Source organism: Ursus americanus, chromosome 8 (genome assembly GCF_024610735.1).
Source record: "Ursus americanus isolate L20-20 chromosome 8, mUrsAme1.1.p, whole genome shotgun sequence".
Classification (NCBI taxonomy): Eukaryota; Metazoa; Chordata; class Mammalia; order Carnivora; family Ursidae; genus Ursus; species Ursus americanus.
Genome location: NC_142134.1, coordinates 13,880,650 through 13,899,251, shown reverse-complemented (window position 1 = coordinate 13,899,251; position 18,602 = coordinate 13,880,650). Strand labels below are relative to the sequence as shown.

The window sequence follows — 18,602 nt, the reverse complement described above, 5'->3', positions numbered from 1 at the left end:
ACAGAGATCAATGGGAGGCTCCTCCCGGAGCAAAGGAGTTGGCAGGTGCCATTTCCCTCCCCTGATCCCCAGCATAAACACACAGCTACCTGCAGAAACCACACGACACCTATACTAGCTACCTAACTTGCTAATACCATGCCTCCCCCGCCCCCTCCAAGCCTCTGAGGCTTGCCTAAGTCCTTGCACAGCGGGTCCCCTCCCACAGAAAATCAGTGCAAACCTTGTTAATACCATGCCTCTCCCCATATCACTTTGTGGACCCATGCACACCAACTTGACTGACCTTTGCTTCTGGCAGTGGCAGGCCCCTCTTGAAGAGGACCAGATGCAAACCTTGTTAACACTGTGAGTCCTGCCCCAGCTCATGTTGCGGATATGCCCCCTCCAATATGCTCTTGGCCAGAATTCATTCAAAGTGGTGCCACAAGCCAGGCACTGTACAAGCAGCCCGTACAGGAGCCAGCACTACTGCAAAGGGTCTCCTGCCCCAGGGAGAGGGAAAGATAACCATATACACCAGTGAGACTGGCTTCAGCAGTAGGCTGGAGACAGACATCTGATCTGACTGCAGCCCTGCCTACCAATAAAAGCTTCCCAGGGGAAAATTCAGGGAAAGCACCCTGCATTTTGACGTTACTGCATCTCTGACAAACGAAAAAGCAGCTCAGCCCCAACAGCAGGGCACAATAAACATACATAGACAATGCCCCTCAAGTGCCAGGTTCTAGCGAATGGGGGGATATGGCATGGCAGAGCAGGACCTCTTCTTCATAAGGCTACTACTTTCAAGAGCAAGAGATGTAGCTGACTTTCCTAACACACAGAAACAGACCCAGAGAGTTAGACAAAATGAGGAGACGGGAATATGTTCCAAATGAAAGAACAGAACAAGATCACAGCAAGACAGCCAGACAAAATGGAGATAAGTAATTTGCCTGATAAGAGAATTTAAAGTAATGATCATAAAGATACTCACTGGACTTGAGAAAGGACTGGAGGACATCAGTGAGACCCTTAACAAAGAGATAAGAAAGAATCAATCAGAGATGAAGAACACAATAAATAAAATTAAAAATAAACTAGATGGAATAAATAGTAGATTAGAGGAAGCAGAAGAATGAATCAGCAATCTGGAGGACAGAGGAATGGAAAGTAATTAAGCTGAGCAGATGAGAGAAAAAAATTATGCAAAATGAGAACAGACTTAGGGAACTCAGCAACACGATCAAGTATAATAACATGCACATTACAAGGATCTTAGAAGAGAATATGGGGCAGAAAATTTATTTTAAGAAATAATAGTTGAAAACTTCTCAAATCTGAGGAAGGAAACAGAAATCCAGATCCAGAAGGCATAGAAATCCCCCAACAAAAACAACCCAAGGAGGTCCATACCAAGAAACACAGCAATTAAAATGGCAAAAAGTAATGATGAAGAGAGAATTTTAAAAGCAGCAAGAGAAAACAGTTACATATGAAGGAAACCTCATAAGGCTATCAGCTGATTTTTGAGCGGAAACTTTGCAGGCCAGAAGGGAGTGGGGTGATATATTCAAAGTGCCGAAAGGAAAAAACCTGCAGGCAAAAAATACTCTATTCAGCAAGGCTATCATTCAGAATAAAAGCAGAGATAAAGAGTTTCCCAGAAAATAGTTAAAGACATTCATTACCACTAAACCAGCCATACAAGAAATATTAAATGGGACTCTTTGAATGGAAAGGAAAGACCATACATATTAGCAAGAAAAGTAGGAAGCACAGAAGGAGTGCTTATATCTACAAAAATCAGTCAAGGGACTCACAAAATGAAAGGAGGTAAAGTATGACACTACATATCTAAAACATGGTGGGGGGAGAAGAGTAAAGAACAGGTTCAAACTTAAATACCATCAACTTAAAACAGACTGCTATATGCAAAAGTTGTTATATACAAACCAATGGTAACCACAAATCAAAAGCCAGTAATAGATATGCAAAGAATAAAATTAAGAAAAAAATAATAAAAAGAAAATAAATAAAATTAAGAAATCAAGTATATCACTAAAAAGCCAAATAATGAGAGAGCAAGAAAGAAAGGAACAAAGAAAAACTACAAAATCAACCATAAAACAAGTAACAAAATGGCAATAAAAACATATTATCAATAATTACTTTGAATGTAAATGGACTAAATGCTTCAATCAAAAAACATAGGGTGATCGAAATGGATTAAAAACAAGACCCATTTACATGCTGCCTACAAAAGACTCATTTGAGACCTAAAGACACTGCAGATTGAAAGTGAGGGGACGGAGAAGCATGTATCATGCAAAAGGATGTCAAAAAAAGCCAGAGTAGCAATACTTGTATCAGACAAAATAGACTTTAAAACAGAGACTGTCACAAGACATGTCACTGTATAACCATAAAGGGAACAATCCAACAAGAAGATATAACTACTGTAAATATTTATGCACTAAACATGGGAGCACCCAAACACATAAAGCAGTTAATAACAAATATAAAGGAACTACTTGATAGTAATACAATAACAGTAGGGGACTCTAACACCCCACTTACATCAATGCAGATTGTCTAAATAGAAAATCAACAAGGAAGCTGTGACTTTGAATGAACAAGATGGATGTAACAGATATATTTAAAACATTCCCTCCCCCTCCTAAAAAATCCCTCCTGAAACAGAATACACATTATTTTCAAGTGCACATTGAACATTCTCCAGAATAGATCACATATTAGGCCACAAAACAAATCTGAACACATTCAAAAAGACTGAAGACATATCATGCATCTTTTCTGACCACAATACTATATGATACTAGAAATCAACCACAAGACAAAATCTGGAAAGAGCACAAATACATGGAGAATAAATAACATGCTACTAAGCAATGAATGGGCAAACCAGGAAATCAAAGAAATTTAAAAAAACATATGGAGATAAATGAAAATGAAAACACAACAGTCTGAAATCTTTGGGATACAGCAAAAGCTGTTCTAAGAGGGAAGTTTATAGCAATACAGGGCTACCTCAAGAAGCAAGAAAAATCTCAAACAACTTAACTTTATACCTAAAGGAGCTAAAAAAAAAAAAAAAAAAAAAAAAAAAAGAACAACAAACAATACTCCTAATCCAGCAGAGGGAAGGAAATAATAAGGATTAGAGCAGAAATAAATGAAATAGAAACTAAAAAAAAAAACCCAAAACCCAAAAATGAAACCCCCAAACAATAGAAGAGATCCATGAAACCAGGAGCTGTTTTGTTTTTTTTTTTTAAAGATTTTATTTATTTGAAAGAGAGAGAGACTGAGAGAACGAGTGGGGGGAGGGACAGAGGGAGCAGCAGACTCCCTGCTGAGCAAGGAGTCCAATGGGGGACTTGATCCCAGGACTCTGGGATCATGACCTGAGCCGAAGGCAGATGCTTATTTGACTGAGCCACCCAGGTGCCCAGGAGGTGGTTCTTTGAAAAGAACACCAAATTGATAAGCCTTTACCAGACTCATCAAAAAAATAAAAATAAAAAAAGGACTCAAACAACATCACAAATCAAAGAGTAGAAACAGCCAATACCACAGAATTGTAAAAGACTGAAAGAGAGTATTATGAAAAATCATATGCCAACAAATTGGATGGCCTAGAAGAAACAGTTAAATCCCTAGAAAAATATAACCTCCCAAACTGAATCAGGGAAAATGGAAGATTTGAACAGATGGATTACTAGCAATGAAATTGAATCAGTAATCGAAAAACTCCCAACAAACAAAAGCCCAGGACCACATGGCTTCACAGGCAAATTCTACCAAACATTTAAAGACTTAATACCTCTTCTTCATAAAATACTATAAAAAACAGAAGAGGAAGGAAAACTTCCAAATTCATTCTAAGATGCCAGCATTACCCTAATATCAAAATCAGATAAAGACACTGCAAAAAAAGAAAACTATAGGTTGGTATCTTTCATGTACATAGATGCAAAAATCTTCCACAAAATAAAAGCAAACCAATCCAACAATACATTCAAAAAATCATTCACCATGATCAAGTGGAATTTATTTTTGGGGGGCAATATTCACAAATCAATCAATGTGATACATCACAGTAATAAGAGAAAGGATAAAACCCCTATGGTCATTTCAATTGATATGGAAAAAAGCACTTGACAAAGTACAACCATTCATGATAAAAACCCTCAACAAAGTAGGTTCTGAGGGAACATACCTCAACATATTTAAGGCCATATATGAAAAACCCACAGTTAACATCATACTCAATAGGGAAAAACAGATTTTCTCCTAAGGTCAGGAATAAGACAAGAAAGTCCACTTTTGCCATTTTTATTCAACATAGTACTGGAAGTCCTAACCAGAACAATCAAACAAGAAAAAGGAATAAAAGGCATCCAAGTTGGTAAGGAAGAAGTTAAACTTTCACTATTTGTAGTTGACATGATACTATATATAGAAAACCCTAAAGACTTCAACAAAAAACTACTAGAATGATAAATGAATTCAGTAAGGTTGCAGGATACAAAAATCAGTGTACAGAAATCTATTGCTTTTCTGTACACTAATAATGAATAATGAATTTCAGAAAGAAATGGAGAAAAAAAACCCATTTACAATTGCACCAAAAATAATAATATATCTAGGAATAAACTTAACCAAAGAAGGAAAAGACCTGTACTCTGAAAACTATAAAACACTGTTAGAAGGAATTGAAAATGACACAAACAAATGGAAAGATATTCCATGCTCATGGATTAGAAGAACATTGCTAAAATGTCCATACATCTCAAAGCAATCTATAGATTTAATGCAATCCTTATCAAAATATCAACAGCACTGTTCACAGAAGTAGAACAAACAATCCTAAAGTTTGTATGGAACCACAAAAGTAGCCAAATAGCCAAAGTGATCTTGAAAAAGAAAGCTGGAGGTATCACAATTCCAGACTTCAAGTTATACTACAAAGCTGTAGTAATCAAAACGGTATGGTACTGGTACAAAAACAGACACACAGATCAATAGAACAGAATAGAAAATCCAGAAATAAACCCACAGTTACATGGTCAATTAATCTTCAACAAAGCAGGAAAGAACATGCAATGCGAAAATAATAGTCTCCACAAATAGTGTTGGGTAAACTCACAGCTACGTGCAAAGGAATGAAACTGGATCTCTTTCTTACACTATATACAAAAATACATTCAAAATGAATTGAGGACCTAAATATGAGACCTGAAACCATCAAACAAACAAATGAACGAACCACTAATTCAAAGGGATATATGTACCCCTATAATTATCGCAGCATTATTTACAATAGCCAAATTAGGAAAGTATACTGTGTTCATCAGGGATGAATGGATAGAGATGTGGGGTGTGTGTGTGTGTGTGTGTGTGTACATACACACACAATGGAATATTATTTAGCCATAAAGAATGAAATCTTGCCATTTGCAACAACATGGATAGATCTAGAGTATAATGCTAAGTGAGATCAATCAGAGAAAAATAAACATCACATAATTTCACTCAAATGTGGAATTTAAGAGACAAAAGAAATGAACAAAGGAAAAAAAAGAAAACAAAAAACCAGACTTTTAACTATAGAGAACAAATTAACGGTCACCAGCTGGGAGGTAGGTGGGGGTATGGGTGAAATAAGTGAAGGGGATTGAGAGTACACTTACCCTGAAGTACTATTACCCTGAAGTAATAAGAGTTGCTGAATCACCACACTGTACACCTGAAACTAATATAACTCTGTATGTTGACTATACTGGAATTAAAATCTTAAAAAAAGGAAATGAAAAGGCAATACAGAACGACAGAAACATCAGCATATCCTATATTTAATAAGGGACTTACATCCAAAATTATGAAAGACTCTTAGAACTCAATAAAGAAAATCTGATTAAAATATGGGTAGAGTCTGAACAGACATTTCTCCAAAAATATATGAATGGCCAATAAGTACATGAAAAGATATTCAACACTGGGAAATGCAAGTCAAAATAATGAGATACCGGGGCGCCTGGATGGCTCAGTCGGTTAAGCATCTGCCTTCAGCTCAGGTCATGATCTTAGGGTCCTGGGATCGAGCCCCATGTCGGGCTCCCCCTCAGCAGGGAGCCAGCTTCTCCCTCTCCCTTTGTCTCTCCCCACCCCTGTTCCTGCTCTCTCAAATAAATAAAATCTTTAAAAAGAAACCAAAAAACCACAATGAGATACCACTTACCAGGGAAATTCCAAAATTCCTCTGAAAGAGAAAATTTGATAGAAAAATAGAGGAGCACAAGAATGAGCCATATTAAAGCCAGAAACAAGCTCATGTATGTGTGCAAAGTTAATATGTGATAGAGCTGGCATTGTAAATTAGCAAAGAGATAACACTGCTCGGTGTATTATTTGGCAACAATTAGCTATCTACTTGAAGAAAAATTGAACTGGATCTTTACATGACACATGATAAATTCCAAGACAGAGGAACTTCAAGGACAACATAAACAAACCACTTCTGCCTCTTTAGAATCAATCAGATAAATGAGACAGTACAGTACCTGGTAAGAGCTCAATGGACAACAGTTTTAAAAATTATAATCTATTTCAATGTGAAAAGTACCTAGTGGCAACTGCTATATTTGTAAGTCGATCACATTGTACATGTACTTAATGCCATTGAACTCTATGCTTAAAAATGGTAAAATGGTAAATTTTTAATGTATTTTACCACAATACAAAAAGCTTAAAAGCTCTACTGATAAGTAGAGCCTATAATAAACACTCATTATTTATTTGATATTTAATTAATTGAAGCAGTTTACCAGAAATTCCAGATCAAGCCCAATCCAGTAACTCAGCAATGAGGTATGGATCTGTGTGTTATAAAATAAGTGCTAGGGGCGCCTGGGGCTCAATTGGTTAAGCGTCTGACTCCGGCTCAGGTCATGGTCTCAGGATCCTGGGATAGAGCCCCAAGCTGGGTTCTGCTCTTAGTGGGGAGTCTGCTTCTCCCTCTCCCTCTGCTCCTCCCCACTCTTCTGCATGCTTGCATGCTCACTCGCTCTCAAATAAGTAAATAAAATCTTTAAAAAAACCATAACACTCTATTTAAAAGTTCATTTTCACCTCTCTTAGAATCTAGCATTTCAAAATTACTGAACAGTTTTCCACCTATCTTAATTTCTTACATGTAGATCACCAAAGGTTTACTCTGAACACAGGAGTAAAAGGAATAAATTAAATACAGCTTATTTCACTAACACAAAGTTCGTAAGAAGTTAGTGGAGCCTATGTTTGAGATATTTATTCACAAGACCCTAATGAATCCTACGAAATGTTACTATTTAAAATTTAAATCTCTAAGGTTACAATGGGAATAGTTATTTAGGTAGAACTTCTTGGGGCACTTTGGTGGCTCAGGTGGTTAAGCATCTGACTCTTGGTTTCAGCTCAGGTCATGATCTCATGGATCCTGAGATGGAGCCCTGCGGAGGGCTCCGCGCTGAGCAGGGAGACTTGAAGATTCTCTCCCTCCACCCCTCCCACCTTGCGTGCACATGCACTTGTGTGCACTCTTCTCTCTCAAAAAAAAAAAAAAAAAAAAATTAAGGGTAGAACTTCCTGCAATAGTAGGCTGTGAATGTCCTGGAACCCTGGACCTCCTATGATCTAAGCCAGAGTTTATATTTGGACAGTTATTCTGAGGACTGTAATATTACTAGTTCTGGACTGATGAATGAGTCTATAAATTAACTGAGTGTATAAGCAGATACACTATTTAAAAAATTGCTGACAATTTATGAGAGCTTTTAAGGTGTGAGTATATTCTTTCTCTGTCCTTATAACTAGAAGAAATGTGTTTGATATCAGTGGGGATTAATAGGTTAATAGGAGAGTTAAAAGAAAAGTCCCTGGATTGCAAAATCATGTTTCACATACCAACAATTAAAGAACTTTAAGGAATAATAAGGAAGAGAAAATATGAAGTTTTACAAAAATTCTTATGGCCAGTGCTATAGCATCCACCAAGGAGACAAGTTTATTTCTTGTCTAATTTATCCCTAGAAAACAAATGTAGTAAATGTTACATTTTTCTGTCACTGACATATTGAGCTTGTATTTTTCCATCTAGTAGCAATCATTTTATCACTTTAAAAAATTATGCAATATATTATGCTCCTTCCCTTTCTGCTAATCAATGTTTCAGATTTAAAATTTTTAAATGCCTTTTAGTGAAAGTAAAACTTATTTCCAGAATTTTAAATAAAACTGTTGGAAATATTATAAATTATGGTTTTCATGAAAGGCATATCTGCCTTCTTTAAAATTGGGATGAAAAACAAGGCTAAAATGCCCAACAGCAAGACAGAACTCCTCCAACATAAATTGGTTGACTTCTCAGTCTGAAATATGATTCTACAACCCAAGTAATTTCAGCAGTAATAAAGGAAACGTGGTATGTAATATTAGGAGCAAAACTCCACTAACTTACTGAAAGCAATTTGGCCCAAATACAGTGGCGAGATTGTGAACATTCATGCGGTTCTGCACATGGTGCTTGGCTACTTTTGTCAAGAACTGGCATAGGTACTTGAGGAGGCAGTAGTGGGTGTCTGGCAGCTCTTTTATTAAGTCTCTTAAGCTACTCTCCTGAGCATCATTTCTGTCATCTGGAAAGAAAAAGAATAAAAAATGCTCTCAGGCATATTTCACAGTAACAACAACAAAAGCACAGAGGCATAATAAGGTCTAACATTTTATTCAGGAAAAGATTCCTAAAGACTTAAACAAGCCATTGAAAAAAGGGGGGGGGCAGTTTTGCCTTTTCTTTGATTTTTGAGCATTTAACTTTTTTTAATGTTGAAGATTTACTAACTTATTCAAGACATCCTAAAAATCCTGAGCCTACTCAGTGCATAAAATGGGTTCATATTTCACTGCTGTGTGTTCCTTACCCAAAATTAAGATAAAGGTTGGCCTTTTATCCATAGTGGAACCTCCCATTTGATTACGGTTTTCAAGTTGGTTAAAAACAAGAATCTCTTAATTGAATAAAATTTAATATAAGAGACGTTCCTGGGTCACCATGAACAAGACTAAACTTAAGTCGTCAGGAAATCTATAGCTAGAGAAAACTGAAGGAAACTTTTAATTTCTATATAGCTTTTTATCTCTCCCATATCAGAGTTTAGAATTTGATATGTACTTCTCATACAAACACCAAAAATATTTTACAGTGAGCCAAAATTCAGGCAGACATATGAGAAGTTTCCTTCAATTCTCAAAGATTTATGTGTTTTGTCAATATCTAAATACAGAAAAGTTGTTATTTAAAAAAAAACTTGTATACGACTTTCTATCAGAGGCAAACATAAATCCTTTATAGCAAATACTTTAGAAGAATAATCATGATCCATCCTTTTAGGCACATGTCTAAGACAATGAAAACTTAATCCAGTTACTACTAATATACACTGGATTCCTTAATTTAGATAGGTCAGCTGCCTTAGCCAGTCAAGTGAATAAGAAACAGCAAAGTGAGGCAAATTTGACACAAAGGAAGTGCATTAGTCAGTGTTACAAAATTTATGCATAACATGAGGCCATCGAAGGAAGTGAAAATCCAGAAAACATGCAAAAAGTCACAAAAAGTGCTGCTGAGTGGCTGCAGAGCAAGGATTAGGAAGATAAGCTCAGGAGTCACTTTCTGGTTTAGGATCCTGGTTCTGCCCCCTGCTAGCTGTGTGACAGACTCTATAGTAAACTGTATTTCCTCATTTATAAATGGGAATATTAACTACCTCATAGGATTGTGATGAGGTGTAAGAGTTTCTATTTGCAAAGTACTTAAAACAGAGAGGTTGACACATGGTAAGTGCTATGTAACTACTTGTTAAACAGAGTAACTTCTTTTACTTTACCTTCATTAATTTGGTTTTATGAGAGCACTGAGGTTTTAATGAAATGTCTTTTAATATGAGCCCATTTCACCTTTATGAATGTTAGAATAAGGGATGCTGCCAAAAATAGCAATGCCAAAAATGTGTAGACTTCAATCTTTGTTAAAAATCATTTTGGAGAACATTCTATTTATGACTGGAGTAATTATTTCTCACTGATCACCAACAATGTGATCCAATAATCTATACAAGGTTTAGGGAAAAACAGTTTTCTTCATATTAGAAAATTTTCACATTACTTTTAAAAAAGAAAGAAATCATATACAAATACTTTGATAATCCATAAAAACATGTGGTGTGTTGCTTATGATGGCATTATTTTCCACTGTTTTATGATCTTGACTATGTAAGAAATGGAAATAATTAAGTTTGGAGTGATTAAAAATTGAAAACTACCCATTTCTCATCCCTTTATGGTTAGAAATAAATATGAACTACAAGAAAATGAATTCTACTTTGCCTTTCTAATTTTCTTACAGTGACTAATCCAAAGTGAATCTAGATGTTTTCATGGGTGTGTACTGTCTGCTTAAAACTGTGGTTTAATTCCAGCATTTAAGGATACAGGCAACAGCACTGCAACAGCCTTGATAATGGGCCATTAGTCTTCTGGCTCTGAAATGAAACCTCAAATCCTAAGGCAGGCAATGTGTGAAGACACCAGATCGAATAAAACAAATATTGAAAACAGTTATGACTTTATGACAATACATCTTTGAAAGAGAGGGAACACTTTCATCATTTACTTCCAATTTTTGAAATATGATAAATAATTTCCCCAGGGAAAGCAATAGGGAGACAGACACAGAGTATCTCAAACTTAACGAAACAACATAACTCCTTTAGAGCATGAATGGAAGAATCACCAAATATGTTCTCAAAAAGTAGTTGAGGAGAAAATATCTTCTGTTTCCTACGATGGAAGATAGATTCACTGACTCACTCACTAGGGGAGTATGCGAGTGTCCTCTACTTTAGAGGCTTTAATGGCAACACACTGACTTGGAACCCTGAATATTCATAATTTACCTCCCAACTCTGTTCAAATATACTGACACTGCAGTAAAGACCTGGATTTATTAGCATAACATTTCTTGTCACCTCTTTTCCTACTAATTATGTGTTAACATACTGAGAATCTATAATTTGTGCTGTTTCTAGAAATGTGGTAAATATCACTACTATACACAGCCTGCAGCAATTTTATAGAAAAGATTTCCTATACATGAGAATAATTGCTCAACACCTTTAAAAGAGGCTTCTAGGGGTGGCTGGGTGGCTCAGTCGGTTAAGCATCTGCCTTCATCTCAGGTCATGATCTCAGGCTCCTGGGATCGAGTCACTCATCTGGCTCTCTGCTTGGTGGGGAGAGTCTGCTTCTCCTTCTCCCTCTGTTGTCTTTCTTTCTGTCTCTCTTCCTCTTGCTCTCTCAATAAACAAAATCTTTTTTAAAATGTTTAAAAAAAATAAAGGAAGTTTCTAGAGGTATGCCTAACACAGCAAGTTGAGGGGGGTGGTCGAAAGGGGAGAAGAATTAGTGTAAATGTGCCTTATGATGCCTGAGAGCAAAAGCTTATAATAATTATTATTGCTTATATTATTTTTTGATTTACTGATACCTAAATATAATATACATTGCCTTGTCATTCCTGTTCTTGCATTGATATTGGTAATTACAATGGCTTCAAGGTATCACATTATAAAAAAAGCAAGCAATGCTTCTATTTTTGTGAACATTTATTCATTATACTTACTCATGCTATGTGTGATATTTATTACATGCTTTCTGTGTGTCTGGCATTCTCTAGGAATACAGCACCGAAAACAAACTTCATGCTTTTATAAAAGTTATAATATAATGGGAGACACAGACAGTAGTCTAATAATATATGTGTGAGTGGTAACGTAAGTGCTCTGAAGAAATATAAGGCAGGATAAGGAGGAATAAAGCAGAGTGATACAGGGGTGAGAACGTTATTTCATTCAGGGTAACCTGGGAAAGCTACTCTGACATGGTGACGATAAGCAGAGAGCTGAAGGAAGGGGGAAGCGCAGGCTGAGCAGTAGAAACGTCAAGGGCAAAGGCCAAGTGTTGGGAGGGTGTCAGGAAATGAAATCAGGAGGCTGTGGAAGAAAGAGCCCGGGAAGATCATGACCGTCTTATTATAAACCATGTTCCCACCCCCTCAACCCTGAGTGAGGGTTTTGAGCTGTGAGATCGGACTTAAAAGGACCACTCTGGTTGCTGTGTTGAGTCTGGATTATAGGGGCACGGTAAAAAGTAGGCTGTGAGCTGGGACAGGACAGTCCCAGAGAGGCTGGTTGGCCTGGAGCAGGTTGATAGCAGTGAGGTGTAAGGCAGGGGCCGATTCTGGATATAGCTTGTATCTTGTTTGTTTTACATATGGAAGTTATATTTTACATATGGAAGTTATATATATATATTATATATATATATGAAAAATGCATGCATGGACATACACAGTCATTCAACAAATACTTACTGAGTGGCTATTCTGTGCCTGGTACAGTTCTAAGCATTTGGGATACACCAGAGAGCACAAACAGAAATCCCTGCCCTTGGGGGAACTTATATTCTAGTAGGTGCAACCTTAAGCAATAAATACAGTAATAGGGCTAGAGGGAATTCAGAGTACTGGTCCGGGGTGAGGGTGGTGATTACAATATAAATAAGATTGTCAGCAAGGCCTCACTGAGAAAATATTTGATATTTACTGGCAGTTAAAAAAAAATCCACAAACCAGCAAATGTAAGCTTATTCAGAGCTGGCTGGAGGCTGAGGTTTAAACATCGTTTAAATTCCTTCAATGCCTTGTATATATAAAAGTGATAAATAGTTTTAACAGACTGATACACACTTTTAAGACACACAGATAGTAACACAAACTAGTATACGAATAAAGAGACATCTACACTCCAAATATATCTTGAAGAAATAACGAATACTTTAGTCCATTTACACAACTAGCTGAGCTGAAGCGTTAAGGAGGAAGGGGATCACGGAGCATTCATATGATAACAAAAGTGTCATTTGATGGTCAGAGGGTAAGGATATTCAGCAATGAAATGCCGCAGAAGGGTCTCTGAAACAAGGAAATGCGCCTCTGCAGTTGTATTAAAATATTTTAACCCTTGGGCGCATGGGTAGTAGCTCTGCTGGTTAAGCGTCTGCCTTCAGCTAAGTCATGATCCCAGGGTCCTGGGATCAAGCCCCTCATCCCACTCCCTGCTCAGCGGGGAGCCTGCTTCTCCCTCTCGCACTTGTGCTCTCTCTTGCTCTCTCTCTCTCAAATAAAATCTTTAAAAAAATATTTTAACTGCTTAAACTTATAGTTATTTCTAGAATTAAACTGAATAAAAATTACAATATAATTTATGAGCCAAAAGGTTTAAGAAAACTCTGCAGATGGAATAATGGTTAATAATTGAAACAGTCATCATTTTCCTTAACATTAATCTTTTCCTAGGACAAGAACTTTCTCCATTAGTGAAAAGAGCCACTTCATATTATACAAGTTTTCTTGAAAGCTTTCATTCATTGTTGACTACATTTCACCCATTTCTCAAGCTAAAACACAAACATACAACAAGCACAGTATACGTGGTATACAGAGAAAACTACTCAGCACTTAAAGACTGTGCCATAAAAACTTTTGCATTCCAGGTTAAGTAGCAAACATTGAACCATGAGACAAGTACTTGTTCTCATTAAAAAAAGATTATGATCATAATCGGCAATGCTGAACTTATATCACGGGATGGCACTTAACTCTAATCTGGACATTTATCTTGGTGCTTGTCACGGTGCTTTGATTTTTCAATGGCCATGAAGTTATACACTATTTACAACCTTAGCCTCAGAAGAAAAAACAAAACAAAAACAAAAAACAGGCAAAATGCTAATCTCTACCGTGATATATCTCAGAGCCATGAAGAGGTCAGCCATTAAAAGAACCAAAATATTTAGCCTCATGGCGCCAGATTTATCCAAGTAGCTTTTTATTTCCTCATTAAGCCTCACAAAGGATTTATGAAAACTTGCTAATCTGTTAGATAGAACAATACGCGCTGTTGCTGACTCTGAAGATGAAGAAAGGTCACAAGCCTGGGCATGTGGACAGCCTCTTACAGCCAAGAAGAAGCCACAAGAAAACAGGGATCTTGGCCTTACGACTATATGGAATGGAAAAGCGCCAAGGATCCAAGTGAGCATGGAAGCAGCTTCTCCCCTGGAACCTTCAGGTAGGAACCCAGGCTGACCAACACCTTGACTTCGACCTTGTGAACCTGGAGTAGAGACACCAGCTGAGCCGACCAATTTCTCACCCATAGAATGCTGAGATAATTTGTATGGTTTTTAAACCACTGAATTTGTGGAAATCTGTCACAGGAGCAATAGGAGCCTAATACATCCCCAGTTAGAGAGGACTAGACTGAAAGGGATTAATTAACTTGTCCACGTTCACACAGTTACCAAGTAGCCGAGCTGCAATTCACATGTGGCAATCTGACCTCAGAGCATGTGATCGGATCAGTGCACTCTAACAAAGCTAGACAGTGTTACTATCGTTATCACAGAGCAACTACCACACTGTCTCATACATGTAAATGTTTAACAGATGTTTCCTGAATCAACAAATGAATAAGCAAAATTAGTAAGTAGTAGGGATGGGAATCTTAATTCATTTATGATAAATTATAGCTTCTTAAGTCCTGAGGTGTATGTGGGAGAACATTTTTATAAAAACCTCCATGAATGTCTGGGCACAAAATGTTTTATAGAATACATGAGAACAAAATATGAATTATATTTCTTTCTAAATATGCAGTCATAAAGAATGGGAAAAATAATCATAAAATTCCAGCTACACTGGATTGGACTGGGTTTTACCTCTGCATTTCATACCCCAGGAATGGAATCACTTCTTTAGTGACGAGAAGCTTATCTAAACAACATTATTATATTTTCTGGTTAATGGAATTGGTATATTTCTATATAAAAGGAAAGGTTATATTTTTACAGCTGTCTTGCAACCCTTGCCCATGACAAAGTTCTCAAGGCCTCATACAAATTTCTGAAAGGACAGGATGATAAAGTAATAAAATTTAATAAATTACAGTCTATTCTTAGACACTAATGAAACTACAAATTCTTATTCTGATTAGATTCTACAAATGCAGAGGTGTGTTTATTACCAAATTAGCCAATATCTACACTGATACTCTTGGCTCCCAGTATGAGCCTGCACGTAAAGGCAAGGCCTGCGGGATGAAAAAAGAATTAGATGATACTTTACATTTCAGTCCCATAATACTCTCAATGACACCTATATAGTATGTCAGCAAGTCTATTCTGTGGGCATTTACTGACTGCTGAATACTTGCTAATGGGGGCAGACTGGCATAGATAAAAATGTAAGAAACACATGAAATAGCCTATGTAAGTCAAAACTGGGAGCTCATATCTAGGCTAGATATCAGACGCAAGCATTTAACAGCTAAAGAACCTATTTATGTGGGAATGTCAGTACACAGAATAGAAAAAACAGTCATAGCACTTCGGAAGGGGAGCCTCCCACAATATAATATGCTAATCTTGAACAATATTGGCAATATCCCAGCTAACAAACTTGGCTCTTTCCATAAATCTAGAGCTATATTAAACAGGCAAAGTACAGTAAGTGTGTAATTTCAATGGGAATCACTTCACCACCAGTTTCCCACCCTCTAAAAGGCTAGTGATTAAATGCTCAGCTGTAACGGGACTTACTTGGTGTCATATGAGATAAACCATCAAACCCAGAGTTTTTAAGCCTCTTTTGGATGTTGCCTCTTTCTCCCCTAAGTTCTCAAATTGTTTATGAACTCAGCGTAAAGGCTGATTATTTCCATGGGTTTAGCAAAATACTGGTATTGAGAACACAGCTTTACAGCGTTAGGGCAGAGGTGACTATAGGTGACGAGCTATAGGTTTGAACGTCCCTTCAAACTGACATTCTTTAAACTTTATTTTACATGAGTTGATTTTCTACTAATGCATATTATATAAATATTAACACATGTAAATATATACTTATATATTAAACATTTATTTATTAGCTCTTCTATTCCTCTTCCGGCTCAATTAAGATACTCTTCACATAAAATCACTAGTGAAAAATACAGAATTTACTAGGATTTCATTCAGTTCACAATTCATTCTAAAAATCCCTAACAGACATTATCATCTTGGCCTTTAAGCAGCTGGTCTCCTCTCTGTTTTTCCTCAAGCCCATAATCTTTCTACTATTAAAATTCTATTCCCTGAAGTACAAGAATAACTAAAAACACAGACAATAATAGGTGTTGGCAAGGATGTAGAAAAATTAAACCATTCATTGCTGATGGTAATGGAAAATAGTATATACAGCTATTTTGGAAAACCGTTCCTTAAAATGTTAAACAATGTCACCCTACGACCCAGCAATTCCACTCCTATATAGATACCCAAGAGAAATGAATACATATGTCCCTACAAAAACTTGTACATAAGTGTTCATAACAGTGTTCATAAGAGCCAAAAGGTAAAAACAACCTAATGGCTATCAAAGGGTAAATCGATAAATGTGATACATTCATACAACAGAGTATTAACCAGCCATAAAAAGGAACAAAGTACTGATGTTCCAACATGGATGAACCTTGAAACACATGCTAAGTGCAAAAGGTCAGTCACAAAAGACCACATATTGCGTGACTCCATTTACATGAAATGGTTGTAAGTCCAGGCAAATCTATGTAGCCGGAAAGATTAGTGTATGGGAGAGATGGAGAGGAAGGAATGGGAGTATCTGCTAATGAGTGCAGGGTTTCTTTTTCTTTTGGAGTGATAAAAATGTTCTAAAACTAAATAGTGGTGATGGCTGTATTCTGAAAATACTAAAAACCACGGAATTATATACTTTAAAAGAGGCAATTTTATGGTGTATAAGTTGTATCTCAATAAATTTGTTCTAAGGAAATTCTGTTGGCTTTAAAATCAAATATAAGAAAAATAAAGTCAGAGGAAACCTTTTAAAGATAAGCTTATCTACTCCCCCACCCCCAATACCTCACTAAAAGGACAATGAGACTTTTTTAAAGATATAAGCCATACACACACACACACACACACACACACACACACACACACACACTTTAAGACTAGTTGTTCTAATGCAGATTAACTGCTCACCCATGGACTCTCTATTCAAATTTGCATAATCCCACTCACTACTCAATGCTATCTCCTAGGGTCAAAAAAGAATATACAGATTTATACATGGGCTCAGGAAACAAAAGATCTAGTTATCAGAATCTACAATCTTAGAGATCCTGGGGGTTATAAAGACAAATAATATTTTCCTGTCACAGGGCTCTGTGGGGAAGTAGAGCCAACTGGAATGTCATCAAATGTACAGAGTCAGGTATGGAAACCTCATTTTCCTGGCACCATGTTTCCTATTTATTCCAGTGGAACTTTTGCACATCTGACTGACTGGCTCCCTGGGCAAATATGCAGATGGCAACCTTGAAATCTTCTCCGGGTTTAGGACTACCCAGAAACACAGAATAGTTTATATATTTGGCATTGCTTATAGAAAACCTACGAGGCACATTCTGAAAATGGAAAGGGCTTAAATATGGAGTTTAGTATAACGATTCTGTTTTTCATAGAAACAAATTTGAGCGTTGAATAAGTTCAAAAGAAAAGGAATTTCTCAGTAAGAAGGAATTAACCTGGGGAAGGAAATATGTCATATGCTTCCTAAGGAGCTCATACTATCCAGGGAGTGCTTACTTAATAACTAGTATTGTAACTAGCCAACATTTGCATGGCACTTTAAAATTTGTAAGGCAAAATCCCTCAGCTAAACTCCAACAATACAAATGGCATTATGATACATAGTGTGGATAAAAGACAGGCTTAACTCAAACTTACTCTGGTGAATTTCTCATGTAATGAAAAAAAAAATACAACCCAATCTTAAGCACAACTCAGTTTATTAAATTAGATTTCTTTACAATTAGGCATTGTACTCATTAAAATGACCCTATTATTAGGGTGGTTTTCTTAAAAAAAAACAAAAACAAAAACAAAAAAAACCAAACAGTTGCTGTCTAAATTATCAAATTCTCATAAGCTAAAATTCACAGGCTCTTAACTCTCACATATTGTTTGCACAGCTGCTACTATAAAACTATGTTCCATTTAAAATCAAGTATGGGGGAAGAGAAAGGAAAGGGAGAACATCCATTTTAAGAGAAGGATTGATCACTTGTGTTTATCTAATTAAATCTTCTTCCCCAGAATCCACTAAAATGACAGTAAGATTTTTAAAAAGTATAAGCACCGAAGGACAAAAAAGAACAGCAGAGAAGAGAGAGGCAGATGATATTTCAAAGACATTTGGAAGTGAATCCAAATGACTGAAAAACCCTGTCTGGTCTGAAGCCTTTCAAGGCTCAGAGGAGCCCCCCACCACCACCCTCCACCACCACCACCACCTCCAGGAGGCAGGAGGGCTGAGGCTTAGTCTCTGGATGCTGTTAAAGAATTCTTGCACTCCAGAGATAGTGAAGGGCTAGAGC

General features: G+C 36.7%; 1 protein-coding gene across 8 annotated transcripts in view; it reads right to left on the bottom strand.

Moving 5' to 3' along the window:
- Positions 1–18,602, bottom strand: part of FAM13A (family with sequence similarity 13 member A) — a 344,460-nt gene that overhangs the window by 244,874 nt on the left and 80,984 nt on the right. For 6 of the 8 annotated variants that reach the window (XM_087863995.1, XM_045791832.2, XM_045791857.2 and 3 more), the window contains exon 4: positions 8,504–8,681. The exons of 1 other annotated variant lie outside the window; for it this stretch is intronic. In XM_087863995.1, the coding sequence (XP_087720121.1) occupies positions 8,504–8,681 (178 nt within the window). Of the gene's footprint in view, positions 1–979; positions 995–8,503; positions 8,682–18,602 lie in introns of those variants that run through there. One more of the 8 variants, XM_087863997.1, reaches the window with a different exon arrangement.